At 42.3% G+C, this 17,129-nt stretch overlaps 1 protein-coding gene across 1 annotated transcript; it reads right to left on the bottom strand.

Annotated features, from left to right (window-relative positions):
- Positions 1-1,340: 1,340 nt before the first annotated feature.
- On the bottom strand, positions 1,341-16,138 carry LOC127386850 (interleukin-2 receptor subunit alpha-like). The gene is given in 7 exon segments (XM_051624496.1): positions 1,341-1,460; positions 1,504-1,535; positions 2,957-3,004; positions 5,415-5,651; positions 5,962-6,084; positions 6,290-6,475; positions 16,063-16,138. Coding segments are annotated over 7 exon segments (822 nt in total).
- Positions 16,139-17,129: the final 991 nt, after the last annotated feature.

The raw sequence follows: 17,129 nt of genomic DNA, 5'->3' as shown, positions 1-17,129 counted from the left end.
TTGTGCTGTGTGGGCTGTAATGAGAGTGTCACCATCTAACTCGCCTGGGTGAGCAGTCCATATGTAGGCATGGTCACCTGGGAGAGGCTGCAGTAGTATCAGCAATACATCTGCTATATGGTAGGAGGAAGAGAAGCAGTTTCAGACAGGGCTCTTTCTCCATCTGTCAATGATGAGGTGCACTCTCTTCATCCACACTCTGTAGGTGGAAAGTCACTCTGTCCTCACAGAAATTGAGTTGTAATGTTTTCTGCCTCCTTCACATGTTGGACTTGAGACTCCAGGCTTTGTCTTCATTTCCACTGATGATCTTAGACTTGCTGATACGATCTGGTTTCTTCTGTGGCAATTCCATGGGCTTGGATCTGAGCACTGCAATTCCCTGAGACATCTCTACAGCAGGAAAAAGACTTTACAACAGCTGAGAAGGGACAGGTTTTCTATGGCTTCTACATTTACTATAAGAAACCACAAAGTACTTTCTGCAGATGACACCACTTAGTATCTCAATAACTATTTAATCTGATATCAGCTACTTCATTACTTTTTCCACCACAGAGCCAGTGACATGTAGATCACCCTTGACAATGTTTTACCTATCATATTCTTAGAAATCTCACAATGGCCCAGACATTCTGCACCCTGGTTGAGCATCTTCACTAAAACATGTTTCAAAGCATTGTCTGTAAGTTGTATGGCTTTATCCTATCATGAACTCACACATATAAGAAAAAAAAAGCCCTGCTCATGTGGTTTCACCAGGTCGTCCCCTCCTCCTTTTCAGAAAAAATCCCCACTTGGCAAAGAAGTAGAGCCCATCACGAATTAGTAAGGAACATGAAGGGAAGTGGGTATGAGGTTTAGCAAAGCGGGAGGAGAAAAGGAGAACTCACAAGTGTCAAATGAGGACATCTTGGATTAACTAGGCTGAGGAGTGTGTGAACAGGAACAGTCTTTGTGCATCTCAATGTAGTAACAAGAACAGTGAGGAGGCCAGACTAAAATAAGTCCAAAGTACAAAGTTGTCATGACACAACTGAGGAATCAGAGGGATGAAGGATGATGAATTATGTGGCTGTGGTAGCAGATGCTTCACTAGACTTCACCAGGTTAGCCAGAGAGAACAAGATTGATTGTGTCATCTATCTGAAACCAAGATATTTGCATAATTAACCTTAATTTCCCCATGGGATTAATTTTCTACTTGCTACTTGAACTGTCATTCTCAGTTCCACAATGGCTGGGACAAAGTATGGGTTTTGATTTTAAAAGCTCTGAGTCTTCCTTTTCTGCTGCCAGTATTTCATAGCTGAAGCAGACATCCCAAAATCCAGGGTCATTCATTTAATACCAAAGAAGGTATTCAGAAATCTAAGGAGTGCAATAGTGAGATGGCTGATCTGAACGAGCTCTTCCACTGCTAGGAATTCTTTTTTATAATTTTTAGGGTTCACATTTTCCTGGTGTCATCCACATTCTCTGTTAGGTGAGTCATCCAAAGACAGCAGGAATGATAAGCAGAACAAAAAAGATGGCTGTTAAAAGAGAAAATAATCACAGTTAGTTTTGTCTGTAATTATCACAGAATAACAGAATTGTTAGAGTTGGAAAGGACCTCTAGAGATCATCTAGTCCAGCTCTCCCACTGAAGTAGGATCACCCAGAGCACATTACTCAAGGCTGTATCCAGGTGGGTGTTGAATATCTCCAGAGAAGGACACTCCACAACCTCTCTGGGCAGCCTGTCCCAGGGTTCTGTAACCCTCACTGTAAGGAAGTTTTTCTTCATATTTAAATGGAACTTTCTCTGTACCAACTTGTACCCATTGCCCCTCCTTCAACTACTCAGAAGAGCCTGTCTCCATCCTCCTTGCACCCACCCTTTAGATACTTGTATACATTGATAAGGTCTCCCCTCAGCCTTCTCCTCTTCAGGCTAAAGAGTCCCAGCTCTCTCAGCCTTGCCTCGTAAGGGAGATGCTCCAATCCCCCAGTCATCTTCATCACCCTCCTCTAGACTCTCTCCAGTAGGTCTCTGTCTCTCTTCAACTGGGGAGCCCAGAACTGGATGCAGTATTCCAGCTGTGGCCTCACTAGGGCAGAGTAGAGGGGAAATTCTTGCCATTTGTCCATGGGAGAAACAGGCAAGACCTGCCATGGGGGCTCATGTTGCCCCTATGCCCAGAGACAAGAGTTCCTCAATACTGCCCTGTTGCTTTCCTCCTGGGGCAAAGTAGGACCCAGTCAGAGAGAACATGGGCAACTAGTGAGCAACTGTGGCCAAATAACCAGGGGCTACTGATGCTGTGATCTCTGGCATAATTTGCAATACTCCTCCTTCCCTTTATTTCACTCCATGACTCCTCTTTATTATAATATCCACTCCAGTTGTTAGCAGCCTCCAACTGGAATCAAGAGCCCTTGCACAAAGTCTTGAACATGTGCATAGTAAGAGACAATTTTTATTTTAGCAGCTAATGGCTGAATGGAAGATAGGGAGGGGGGAAAGAAAATATCTTCAGACATATAAATACATCATTATAACTGTGAGAAAATATTTTATTTGCCCATCCTTTTTTTTACTCCTTTGAAAATGTGAAAGAGACACATCATTTAAATATTTACTTTTTTTTTTTTTTTTTTCCAGTTGATGTTACTCACTGAATTCACAGAAAGTCTCAGAGGAAGAATACGAAAATTGCTTCATTTAAAAACTAAATTTTGTTGGGTCTATTTTCTTTCACATCCCTTATAAGTCTTTGAAAACACAAAAACTAAAACGATCTCTATTTACACTTTCTTTACTGTCTTCTCACCCAGTAGATGGATAGAGATGTGTCATGAGACATATTTACTACCTTTTATAAGAGATGGATCTCTCCAGTAGTACAGCAAATTGAAAGTAACTGCTCTGGGGATGGGGTGAAGTCTGAGTCCAGTTAAGAAAATGGCATACCTGTCACTGGCAGTGTCACAGATGAGGTAAAAGATGGATGAGCTGAACCTACAAAGAGAGAGAAATCCTTTATTTCGTATCAAATTGCTCTTCTGGTGATGTGTCAAAGCAGTGACAAGGATTGAGTCAGGCTAGGTCTGACAGCTCTCCCTCTGCACAGAAGACTTAATGATTGCCATATCGTTTCCTGGCCATCAATAGGTATTTCCAGACTAGATAACAACGTATGTGTTGATCTAACATCTGTTAATGGAAGGCATGAAGTGAACATATAGATGTGGTGCTTAGGAACATGGTTAGAGTTAGGTTAGTGGTCAGACTTGATGATCTTAAAGGTCTTTTCCAAACAGAATGATTCTGTGATTCTATAACTGTATCTTCCATGCCAAGGGATCCAGCTAAGGTCTTTACTTTGTATTAATTAGGAAGAGTGACTGTCCCAGTGCTAAACTAGGATTTGGAAACATGGCTTCCAACAGGACCTCTGTAGAAGTCTGCCCACAGCACGCCCCCACCTCAGTGGTGGTTGGAAGGGTAACAAACACCTGGGGACTGTAAAGATGATGGATAACTGGGTCCTTCCGCCTACAATAGTTTTACTTGACACTAAGAGACAGCCCAAGAGCCTCAATGTTACCACAGACACTTGGGAATGGGGCTCTGGTTTATCTCTGCATCTTGAACTCATGCATTGTAGAACTGAGAGAGATGCCTTCCAAAAAGGTTGGTAATTTGAGAGGGACAGAGGTCATGAAGGTTTTTGGTTGGGTGCTTTTTTTTTTTTTTTTGCATTAACGCATCTAAAGGCATAAAAGCAAGAGGAAGAGGTTCTGCAGCCTCATTTGAGAGCCCTGCTGGCACCCTGAGCAGTGAAACCCAATCATAGAATCATAGAATCATAGGGGTTGGAAGGGACCTTAAAAGATCATCTAGTCCAACCCCCCTGCCAGAGCAGGGTCATCTAGAGTACATCACACAGGAACGCATCCAGGTGGGTTTTGAATGTCTCCAGAGACAGGAGACTCCACAACCTCTCTGGGCAGCCTGTCCCAGGGCTCTGTCACTCTCACAGTAAAAAAAAATTTTCTGATATTCACCTTAAACCTCCTATGCTCCAATTTGTATCCATTACTCCTTGTCCTATCACTGGTCAACACTGAGAAAAGCCTAACTCCATCTCCCTGACACTCACCCTTTACGTACTTGTAAACACTGATGAGGTCACCCCTCAGTCTCCTTTTCTCCAAACTAAAGAGACCCAGCTCCCTCAGCCTCTCCTCATAAGGGAGATGTTCTACTCCCTTAATCATCTTTGTAGCTCTGCCCTGGACTCTTTCAAGCACTTTCCTGTCCTTCTTGAACTGAGGGTCCCAGAACTGGACACAATACTCCAGATGCGGCCTCACCAAGGCAGAATAGAGGGGGAGGAGAACCTCTCTCGACCGACTAACCACACCCTTTCTAATGCACCCCAGGATGCCATTGACCTTCTTAGCCACAAGGGCACATTGCTGGCTCATGGTCGTCCTCCTGTCCACCAGGACCTCCAGGTCCCTTTCACCTACACTGCTCTCCAGCAGGTCAGCCCCCAGCCTGTACTGGTACATGGGGTTTCTCTTCCCCACATACAAAACTCTACACTTGCCCTTGTTAAACTTCATCAGATTTCTCCCCGCCCAACTCTCCAGCCTGTCTAAGTCTCTCTGAATGGCAGCACAGCCTTCTGGTGTGTCAGCCACTCCTCCCAGCTTGGTGTCATCAGCAAACTTGCTGAGGGTACATTCTATACCCTCATCCAGGTGTTGATGAAGATGTTGAACAACACCGGTCCCAGTACCGACCCCTGAGGGACTCCACTAGTCACACACCTCCAACCAGATTCCGCCCCATTGACTACAACTCTCTGCCTCCTTCCTTTCAACCAGTTCTTGATCCACCTCACTACCTGATCACCAAACCCATTCTTGATCAACTTATCTACAAGGATGCTGTGGGAGATGGTGTCAAATGCTTTACTGAAATCAAGATATACCACATCTACCGCTCTACCATCATCCATCCACCTAGTAATTTCCTCATAGAAGGTTATGAGGTTGGTCAAACATGACTTACCCTTGATAAAACCATGTTGACTGCTCCTGATGACCCCCATGTCCTTGATATGCCTAGACATAGTGACTCACAGTGTGGCTCTATCCGCTCACAAGTTCCTGCAATTTTGCATTTAGTATGAAGGGACACTCAAGACAAAGTAGGATGCAGTGATGTCCTCCCCAGAGATGTCATCTCCACCAGTCAGAGGTGACATCTCCATCAGTGTCAAAGCCCTGAGGACTCTGATCTCTCCATCCTGAACCCCAGGCAGATTGTTCCTCAGGATTGATGTGCTGAGTTGCGGGGTCTGGATGCTGCATGAGGAGGTCATGACACTGATGTGATGCCAAAGCAACCATCTTACCTCGCTCAGTAGTCTGTGACTGCCACTCATTGCTGCAGCTGCTGTCATTGGTGCATTGTATGTCAAGGGGGGTCCAGATGATTTTGCCATTCACCCTCTTGCACATGAAGGTGCCAGAGGTGGGGCATCGCTTCTCATAACCGCTCCAGCATTTGAAATGTAATACTTGCTCCACATAATAATGATTTTTCTGGCTTAATGAGGCATGGGGAAAAGTCTTGGGAGGACCACAAAAAACTGAGGGATCACAAGGCAGCACATGGTTAGAGAAGAGAGATTTTACCTACTGCTTTTTTCATTGAAACAGCAAGATTTGCATTCTTATAAAACACAAGCAAGCAGGATATACCAAGCTTTCCTCATTCTCTGTCGAGATAAAAATGACACATTCTCTTACACCATATCTCTTGTTCAGTCAAGATACTATAGCAATTGGGATTTTTTCTCTCTGACCATCAAAATAATTAAAAATTACTCATTGTTCTTACACTGCTTCTGTGGAAATCAACTGGAAAAAGTGTTAACGTATGACTGTGCTCTTATTTACCTTTCTGGCCAAGCTCTGAAATGTTTCCTTGCTTCTGGGGTGCAGGACTCTGTGCTTTTCTTTCTGGCTTCTGTGTAAAATCTGACTTCCTCATGGGAGCCACTGACAACAAAGTTTTCTTATCTGTGGGAGAAGTTTTATATGCTGAATTACAGCAGAATGAACAGCAGAGCAAAGGCAGACCACCCAAACTTTTAGAGGCAGGATAGAACTGCTGCAAGTTCTAATTTTCAAAGAGCAAAAGAGCAATGCCCAGAGGTGCCTTACGCTGAGTAACTCATTGGAAAAATATCTCTATAAATGTATGAAAAGGACAATAATCACTTACCAATGCACTCAAATTCCTTGTAGTCCCAATAGGCACCCCCCTCTGAGTGCCGACACCGAATTCCCAAGTACTGGCCTCTTCTCCTGACGTAGCCTTCATCACACTCATAATATAGTTTAGTGTCCAGTGGATACAATTCAGCAACAACATCAGCAAAGTCAGTCCTTGGAAGAGCTGGGCATTCTTCTGCAAAGAGAAGCCTGAAGATCAGGACAGCCTGTGCATCTACCTTATTCACCAAGGAACCCCCACATCTTTCTGTCTTGCCACTACAAGATCATGCAGAGAGCTCAGTGAAGTATCTGGAACCTAATTCTGCTCCCAGTCACTGAGGGATTAACCTGGATGTCATCCAGGGCACATGAGCATAGCAAAGCTTTGTTCCTTTGGGTATCTCTAAGCTAAGGAGAGATTCTGAGTGTCTGGTGAAAAAGAAATAATTATTATTTTAAGTAAACATTTTTAATTTTAGTTTTAGAAAAGCCCTCCAAAGCCTTCTCCACATTGGAGTTAGTTGTTGCCTTTGATTTTCTAAGTATAGATTTGTTTAGGATACAGAAAAGTTCTTTGGGAATGTCTCCACAAAGTGACATGAAGCCTGTATTTTTCTATGTTGTTTTAGTTAGGAGGGGATGATTGACTCCCAGCTGTTTCTTCTAGAGGAGAAAGGATGTTCTGCAATACCACTGCTTCTTACATGAAGCTGTATACAATCATATTATAGAGCTGCTGCCTGCACCACTGAGGCATAATAAATAAAAATTAGTCATTAAAAGTGGCAATCATCTATAAGTAAACACTGGAAAGGGGAGCAGACTCCCAGTTCTGCCTGAGCACAGCAAAGAGCAACTTACTGTGAAAAAAGTTTGCTAACCTAAATATAACTTGTCCCAAAACAAGGACGTGAAGTGCTATGTCCTCAGCAAATCATATCTAATTATACCTCTCAATCAGTCAGAATTAATTAAGTTAGATCATTTCAGTGCACTTGAAAAGCCCACTGAAGCTGAGCTGGAGAACCATAAGTTGTTTAAGGCACTACTTAGTGTATATTTAAGGATTAAAGGCTGGGAAAATCAAATACAAAGCAGGTTGGTTGCATCAGGGCTGGCATTTGGGACCTTTGGGTACGTGGTCTGTGTCCCTTTATGCTTATGTATAATAGTAACAGCAATTATGAGTAAAATTTCTTGGTCTTTGTGTCTTTACATTTTCTGCACCCATAATTAATGCAGTTTGAGCAACCAACAAGAATGACTGTGAAGGCACCTTGAATCCCTGATAGTTGTTCATCATTTGGCATCTGCCCTTTACTCCCAAAATGCCTTCTCCTTGAAACAAAACCATGTCTTGCCAACAGCAACCCTATCAGTGACTCCCAAACCCACCCTGTAACGCCCTTTTCTTTCAGAGCCACCCATCATTTTCTTGCTTTGATACTTTCTGCCCTTTTTACTTTTCATTATCTTGCCACTTAGTAAAAGTCACCAAGTTTGAGGAAGGTAACAATGGAAAGTTCTGTGAGCAGCTTAACATCTATGCTGTTAAGGGATGTTTTAATCCCCTTGTGTCTTGGTGTTATCAAAGGGTTCGCCTTGTAAACTACATCAGGCTGTGGCTTCAAGAGAAGTGACTGTACCCGAAATAGTTAACCACATGGTTTACCACAGACTGTCAGGGTGATTAAAATTAAAGACTTATCAGATTAGCAGCAAGTTGAGATCATGTACTCTCACTTTCCCTGAAAGCTAGAAGCATGTTTCCCTCAAGACTTCAAAAGCCTCTTTGAAGCAGACTGCGGATCTGAATCTCAGCATGAGGCACTCAAACCTACCATTCTTTTGTCTCTTCACAGCTTTTAGCCTACTCATCACAAAGGACAACTGTTGCTTTAATTGGTGATGGAATGAAGCTATGGTTCTTCCAAACTTCCACGGGTCAGAGAAGGATTGTACAGAACTGGTGCACACGAGTGACAGCAAGCAATACCCATCAGGCTGATGCTCTTGGATCAACTCATCCACATTCAGCTGAATCTCTCACAACACTCCTAGGATCCAGCCTTTTCATTTTATCCACATGTCTCAAATTCTTGTCTTCTCACATCTAAACCACTTCAGGATCTACTTCTTTGGCCTTTACAACCATATTATATTCTCTTACCCAGAAAGCACTTGGAAAGATGACTTTTTAAGGTCTCATTATGTCCTGGTTTCTTCCCTCTGTTGGTTTCTAAGTCTTTCCTGTCAACTCAAATATCCCATTTTCAAGAACCTTCTCCTTAACAACCATCACAACTTTTCAAAACATTGGCTTCCCTCCCTATGCTGGGCCTCCTCACCAATATATTTGATATCAAAGGCATCAGCTTTGGGGTTTATTGCTGTACCAGTCCTCACACTGGGAGGATCTGTTTATGAATATGGACATCTCAAGATGCTCATTACCATTATTTCTCGTCACTGTCTCTAGATAACTTATCTATCTCCAGAGGTTATTTGTTTAATTGATCTTTTACCCACCTTTCAAGAACAGGTGGGCACCAAATGTATTACTTCTGTATATTCTTGCCTTACACCAGGATCTTAACATTCCTCTTTGACAACTATTTGTAGCATGTCTAAAGAGTCCTGGCTGATAGCCAGGCATTGTGGCAGTAGATGTGATAATAACTCATTACTACACACTCGGTGAAGTCTATCTGAGAATGGAAGCTGTAGTTTGGCCATCAAGCCCAGAAGAGCTCCCAGTGCTTTGACATTTAGCAGCATTGCATGTTCAGACTAACTGCTGTATTCAAATCCTAGCAGGGAAGAGTAAGCATCCCCAAAGCTGCAAGGGCCATATGTGGTGACATATAGGTGTGCAAGGGTCCTTCATGGTACTGGACCTCTTTGGATAATGTGGGAAGACTGTGCAGAGAGAAAGTAGACCTGGTGAGGTCTGGGTCCTACCGCCTACACAGAGTGACCTCTGGAGTGACTCATCCCTAGAAGTTCATTCAGTCCTTGTGCCCAAGGAAATTCATGGTTTGCTCCCAAAATCAATATCCCTGCTCTCTGGGTGATAAAGGATTGAGGTGATAGGAAGGAGCCAGGAAACTAGGGAATGGCAGTGTACATTTACTCCTTGGCTAGATTTCTGACTTTTCGCATTTTTAGGGGAGATTAACTTTGCTTTTTTTTTTACTGTTTTGCACCCGATTGGGAATTAATCCATCAATTTGTTTGAGTTGATGTGATAGGAAAGTGTAAATCTTGTAAAAGGCCAGAAGATCCAGGAGTAACCCAGTACCCTCTGGTGGCCGAGTTTTGCACAGCCCAGGTTTCCTCTGGATTCTGCATCCCTCCACAGCTATTCCAGGGCTATACTCCTGCTAGTATTAGTTTACAAGACTGCCCTCACATCACCTGCTCCTCTTGGGGCTTTGGTTGCCTCCTTCCCACATCCTTCACTTCTCTGTTCCCGTGACAAGGTGCTGTGTGTCTCTATTTCTTTCTCTTTCACTTCCAGTGTCCTGTGTCCTTCCTTTCCTTCGTTCACAAGCTTCATCAGCCCCTCCACCACCACTCTCATTTGCTAAACTCCAGTAGTGCCCTGTGATTCCATTTTTTACATTTAGAGGCACAAACATGATGTATTGGAAATGGGCCAAACAGAAAGGTTAGTGTAGTTATATTCATGGGATTTAGCACTGCTAAATTGGCTGAGGAATTACTAGAATCCATCTCTCCCAAAGCAGCCAGGAATCTGCATTTTTCCCCATATTAGTGGATTTTTGGTGCCTACAACATTTCTGGAAAATTTGGAACCTGGTTCAGACGTTATCATATAGTAGATGGAGATATGCCCTTGAAATTAGAAGGAAACTTGTGAATTCAGATTACAGGCATCTGTGAAACATAAAAAATAATTCTTGCATCTTCTGGTGTGCTCCCAAAATTAAGTTTGATAAGCCAATCCTTGTAATCTGAGCCACAAGATAGATGGTATTCATAGACTTGTAGAATCTTAGAATGGTTTGGGTTGGAAGGGACCTTAAAGATTATCTAGTTCCAACCCCTCTGAATGTTCAGTTCTTTCAGTGCTTGGTTTTCTTCTCTGAGATTTCCCGTTCAAATACATTACTGACCCAACACAAAACTGCTCATAGTAGACATGCTGGAAGTATTAGAATTTCTGAACCTTTCCTGCCTGTTTGTTCTCCATGTCTGAGTTGGCAGAGCAGTGTTAAGACATGGCATCAGAGCAACACCTCTTGTCCAGAAGAAGTGACAAGGGAAAGTTTCTAACAGGTATTTTTAGTCTTAAGTAAAAACCGACAGTGAGTCATGCCATGATAACCTAAACTCAGAATTTCCTCTGTCATGTGGCCACGTGTCACTAGCTCTGACATTACTCTGACGTCAAGCTAAAAAGGTAAGGTGCAAAAATAGGACAATTTTCCCCTAAATACAAAGGCAGTGAGATGGAACCAGTAGGAAACCAGCTGTTCTGAAGATCTGGGTAAAAGAAGTAGAAGAAACCGGGGAGTTACACACCTGCCGAGTTCAGAGATGAAGAGAACGTCTCCCCAGAGATACCAAGACATCAAACCATGCCAAAATGAAGACATTTCCCCGGATGTGCCTGAAAAGCTAATTCAGCCCTGGGGCTTTGTGTGCTGTCTGAAACGATGTATTCTTTAAATAGAGCACAGTCTTGAAGATGAAAGTGATTCGAGTGGAGGGAAGGAATTGATACCAGCACCCGGACTGAAACGGTAACGAAACTTTTCTGACTTCAAAACTTATTCCCAAAGGGCCCGTTAACAAGCCAGCTACAGTTCTGCTTGCTTCTTTTGCCTCTAATTAATGCCATCTATTGTCTATGTGGATTTGTAAGCTGGCAATAGATCCCAGCTGTGGGGCTGGAGGGCAGACCTGAAGTTTAAGGTATTTTGCCTGTGAGATTTTGGTTCGCTGTACTGTAGATTACCCAGAGATTATCTTACAAAGTCATCTCAGTAGCAATGAGTCTGCAATTTAATTGACAGAAATACAGTGCAGATTAAATCACTAGGTGCAAGGTTCAATGCAAACGGCAATGGAGGAGACAACAGTCCCAAGGGGCAGGAGATGGGTTTTAATATTCCTAAAAGGGGAGAAGAGGCATGTCGTATTCTAAGTATTTGGCAGTTCAATGCCTGCTGAGTTTTCTGTACTAGAAGGTGTCTCTGTTGGAAAGTAAAATAAATTGGAGTATGAACCAGCAGGAGCTGTCCATGAACCCTTTGTAGGACCATAAGAAATTAGGTTTGGGAGAGATGCACTTCTCTTATCTCTTGGTTGAGTCCTGCTAACCACCTGTTTGCCATTGACCTAGACAGTGGAATCTAATACCAAATGAATTTCCATATACAAGGCTAGAGTTGGTATGACAGTGGACTAAGGTTCCTCATGCTAAAGCATAACTTAGCCTCAGGAGCCTGACTTCTTAGCTCCTTCTGTAAGAAGTGGAGCTGGGCAGACATCTCTAGACGACAGCAGACATCTAACTTAAGTTCTCCAAGCAATGTTTACAGATGCTTCTCTCTTTTTATTGTCTGCAGTGGTGAAAGATCACTTTTTATATGCTCAAATATGCTACAGTGCTTTAGCTAATGCATTGATATAATTTTGAAGCTCACTTTGCTGTGAGTTCCCAGAAAAGCAACCTGCAAAGGTTGTTATGTCTTCCACCGATCCAGATGTTTCTTAACATCTGTCTCTCCTCTCCCTAAGCCCAACTATCCCCTTTCATCCCCAATTTACTCCTGTTCTAAGGTATGGACCGAATGCCACCCAGCTGCCAAAAAGCAGACATTTTAATTCCCTATGTAGTCACTAGAAAGACATTTACAGGAGATGACTCACTGCACCCTTATTTGCAACCTGGTGGATGAACAGTGCCCTGAAAGTGTCCTGACTTACCCCTATCTGGCTATAATATGGGTCCACATGTCCAGCACAGTGGAGACACCGTGGGTGGAGATGGCTGAAATTAAGTAAGACTAATTTCATGCCTGCCCTGGCTGGGAGGCTGGGCTAGCACTTGGAGGACTTGGACTGACAGTGTGGAATTGGAAGAAGGAGCATTAGGAAAGAGGGGGCATTTCTTAAGGCAGGGAGAGAAAGGAAAAGTAGCATAAGCACAGTGCACTGCAAAGTGGAGAATGGTGAACATTTTTTTTTCTTACTCTGTTGTTTCTGGGTGTTTATAACTTTCTTGTTTCCGTGGTAAAGCCACAGAGCTCAAACACTTGAAAGGCAACGACTGCTCAGGGCATGGTAGCAGGACACAGTGTTTGGTTTTGAGAATATCCTACAATAGCCTTGTTTTGGTTTGTGACATTTGGGTTTTGACCAAATTTGGCTATATTTGTGCTTAAATCTGAGACTTCAATAACACTTACCTCTTCAGTATTTTAATCTAAAGAAAAAAAAATACAGTAGTAAGAATGAAAATTTATTTTTTAAACCTCAGCAGAAATCAAGATCCTTTTCTTAGGTTGGAGCTTTATCAGCCTTGCCTTTTTTTGGGCTGGAAAGGCAGTAGAGAATGTCCTTGCTGAAAATAATTGAACTGGTTGACGAGGATGTGTTCCAGTCTTGGGTAACAATGAAAAGGTATGGTGGGACTCTTGATTTTAAATGTGGCTTCAGGACTTATCTCACTTGACTTGTAGCCTTGACAAGGTCATTAAGTTTTTTGTTGAAGCTCTCGAGAGTGGGATGGAAATTATTTATTAGTGTTGATGAATTTTCTGACCTTGTGATGCATTCAATATTTTGCTGAAAAAGGGGGCTGTGTATTATTTATCTGGGGGCTTGGGCTTTGCAGATGGAGAATATGAAGAAAAAGCAGCAGATGGCAGAGTGCTGCTACCTTGGCAGGGCTGAGGAACAGGCAGGTGAGTGAAGAAAGTCATGGAAGGACCTTGGAAATAAGAATTTTAGGGAAGCTTTGGGGGAGATGGAGAAAACCTTGGTAAATCAGGTTGTTCCAAGATTCAGGACCAGGGTCAGGAGATGGAAACCATGGGTAGAACATATCCAAAAGATTGTTTTTGAAGATACAATTAATGGAACAGGAAAAACAGGAAAGACAGAAATGAACATCGAGGAAGAAAGCAGGGAGACCAAAACTTCAACTATGAAGGCAACAGTAAGAAAAGTGAAAAGGCAGCCACTTTCTACCAGTAGGTAAAGAGCGGAGGGTTTGCTGTGATAAAAGGGAAGGATAAAACATCTCATCTCTGATAAGGTGGGAAGAATATTTTTCCATCTGAAAGCAGAAGCAAATACTGCAGGATCTCTGTACACAACATCTGTTTTTCTTCAGCAGGATCACAATTTTAACAATTTAATTTTGGGTTGGGTTTTTTTGTAGCTTGTGTTGGTCATTTTGCTGCCAGGGGTCCCTGTAGCTCAAAGGTTTCTGAAGGTATTTGCTCTCTGGTTGACTTTACAAGAAACACTTGCATATGTTTGACAAGTTTAATTTCTTTTGCACTGCATTTGAAACCCATGGAAGTGAGCACTAATATGCAAGTATAACGGTGAAAGAAATTCCTCTCATTTAAATGACTGAGCTGTGGTACCCATCTTGTGTGAATGAGATTCAGTTGAATGAAATTCTTCCTTTTTTTGAGTTTTACATCTTTCCAGGTTTAACTTCTAAACCTATTCAGTGTTTTCCTGTAACATGGATACCAAGATGCAAAGACTGTAGGAGCACAGACCAGCTTTTACCTTGTATTTACCCTCACCTTCAAGCTTCAACCATACCTTAATCTTCTAGGCACTGCTGCTGTACAGTTAAAATGAGATAAATGTGATGCTCTTCACAAGAAAATAGTATTTTTTCTAGTCCTCTTTAGCACTAACCTGTAGCTTAATTCCTACTAAATGAATGACCATCCCATGCCTGAGCTTCCCCAGATAAATATCAGAAGAATTTGGCCTTGCAAGGCACGTTGAGATACACCAGTGAAGCTGTTCTGTAAAACAAAGGCTTTTTATTGTCTTTTTCCCCTAATCATATTTATTCCTGATTGTGCATTTTTGCCAAAAACCCTTGTGCAAACAACATCTATGGCAGGATTTATTTACACAACTGAACTTGCAGTGCTGGGTTGAGTTGAAAGGTCTAAGGAAAAATAATATAGATAACACTGTATGTACTGAGACATAGTTGATTTTTGACCAGTTTGACCTAGCCTTTTTCCCTTTTCTTTGCTTATGCCTGTTCCCAGGCCTCCTTTTTTGATCCTTCTTAGGAATTAAATACAATAGGTCTTACAGCCAGCCACAATACATCTCTACAGTAAAAGTCATTAATTGATGAAAGGTGGTATATCTACCTTAGCATATTATTTGCAAGGAGAAATTAAAATATATATATATATTTAAATATGGGAAGAGACATTGAAAAGAAATACAGGAAGCTGAGGCAAGAAGAGCCAAGTGACACAGTGAGGAATACAATGCTATGCAGTTACACATTCATTAGAGCATTAAATAACATCAAATAACATTAAACGTGGCTGCTCTAACAACCCTCATTATTTTTCCAAAAAAACAGAGAGATTTCTGATAAATGAGACTTGCCAGCAAGATATCTCACAACTTGTCCCAGTCATAGTAATACAGAAAGTGTGATATGAGGGACCTGACTCATCCCAGAACTGATCCTATTTATCTATGTCTGGCTGAATATCTCTCAGTGATGCTCTTGCAGGCAGCACTGAAACACTTGTCATGGGCACTTCATTGGGCAATGAAAGTGACCTGTGAAAGAAAATGTACAGAGTTTGCTGGCAAAATAAGAAGAATTCAACAAGAATAAAATCACCTGGGGGTTAAATATTTGTGAAGGTACTGCCTGCAATAATGAGTTCACTTATAAGCTACACAATTTTCCCTCGAGGTGTCCTGCCCCTAGTACAATCTGCAGCCCTGCTAGAGCTGATGTATTAGCAGTTCCAGTGCCATCTGATCTGAGAACCTGCCTTAGGCTCTACCTGCTCACACCTCCCAACCTGGACATCATCAGCAGATGCAGAAGGAAATGTCAAAACTATGGGGCACTGAGAACATAAGACTTTTTTTCCCCTCTGAACTCAGCAGTTCACATTCCAATAGGATATTGTATCATCAGACCATTTCTCAATGCACACACTTCTCATAATAAAGAAGCCCAACATAAGCAGTATAATCATTTATAAACATCTGAAATTACGCTGAATGAATTAGCTGCCTCTGTTCACATTTTATAGGCACTATCTGTTGGGAGGTGTGGTTGCAAGAATACTTGGTGTTTATAGGATCCATAGTAAACTTGGATGGCACCTTTTAACTAATAGCCTTGCTATCCTTTTTACCTACAGAGGTGCTGACATTTCAGTGTCTATTTTTATATTTCCTAAAGTCATATGTAAAATGGAAAAAAAACAAATTCAAAGAGCTGCCTAAGATGCACAAGGCTGCTTTGATCTGCCCACTATGCCAACGATGGGTCAGAGGATACACACATTAGTCAAGACAAAAAATATCCTGTAGTGCTCTGGATTGTCTGCAGTTGAGGGTTTGTGGGAAGAAACCCCATTTCTCTCATTTCCTTAGAATCACAAATTCCTTAAGCTCTTAACACATAACCTGAAAGGAGTCAGGATGTTGCGAACATCCTACAGCAGCAACCACAAGAAAGCAAATACTCCTTTCCCTCCCCAAAAGCCAGAAATAGTCTTTTACCTGACTGGTTTCCCTTGATAGATCCAAACAAGAGCCACATCAAAAGGCACTTGAGCTCCATGGGACTTATTCACATCTTTTCTTCGCAACGCTGAGGATGATGAAGATTCTCAGAAGGGGTGAGCTGGTGCTGACCAAGCTGATGAGCTGTCTCCTGCCTGGTTAGACTGGTGGGGAGCACCACCCTGCGTGTGTGGCAAGGACTTTGCTTGTTGGCCAGCAAGTCATCCTTTCACTGGCTGACTCCACAAGAGAGAAGAGAGTCTACTCTCTGTTCCCGTATTAGTAGCTTTTATCCAGGAAATCAAACTTCATGCTCAGCGTTGCAGAGCGTGTAGTCGTGTGTAGGAAGTGGTTTGACACATCAGAGCTACTTACTTCAGAGCTGTTCTACTACAGCTGAGGTCAGTAGAAGTGGGTACGATTTCAATGGGGTTGTGCAGCCACTGGATCCCAAACCTGTGGTTTGTCAGGCATTTGAGTGGGACCATCACTGTAAGATAGTTGTCCAGTGCGTGACAGTGGAGCTCAGACACCATCTGGAGGCTCTACCCGCCAAGAAAAGATCCCATGGGGTATCATTTTGGCTTTTTGCCTGCTAATGATGAAAAGCCACGCTTCTCTCAGTGACAGCTGAAGTGAACTTCTGACGGATGGACTGTTTGGTCAAAAAAAATCTGTAAGGATGAGGCTGACAGGTTTGAAAAGGGTTTCTTTTGCTCCTAAGTGGTCTGGGTTTGCCATGCTTCAGTGAAACAGGTTCTTCCAAATGTCAGTGGAAAACTAGAAATTATCAAGGAAGAATCCATGTAGTTTTTCTACAGCCATTTCCACAGAAATTCTTATTTTTAGGATCTAGAGAATTAGTTGGGATAGACCATGGAAAGCTGGGTCTAAATTATCTGTGCTATTCTGTCATTATTATTACATGCTGGATATTTACTTCTCCTTTATAAACCCTTAATGAATGAGGTTCTCTTAACAGGCATGCTAAGAAATAGATGTAATACATTTTTAAGTGCCACTAAGGCTGCACCCATTGGTCATAGCCACAGACACAGAGGATG

The sequence above is a fragment of the Apus apus genome, chromosome 1 (genome assembly GCF_020740795.1).
Source record: "Apus apus isolate bApuApu2 chromosome 1, bApuApu2.pri.cur, whole genome shotgun sequence".
In the NCBI taxonomy this organism is placed as follows: domain Eukaryota; kingdom Metazoa; phylum Chordata; class Aves; order Apodiformes; family Apodidae; genus Apus; species Apus apus.
This window is presented reverse-complemented; position numbering and strand designations above follow the sequence as displayed.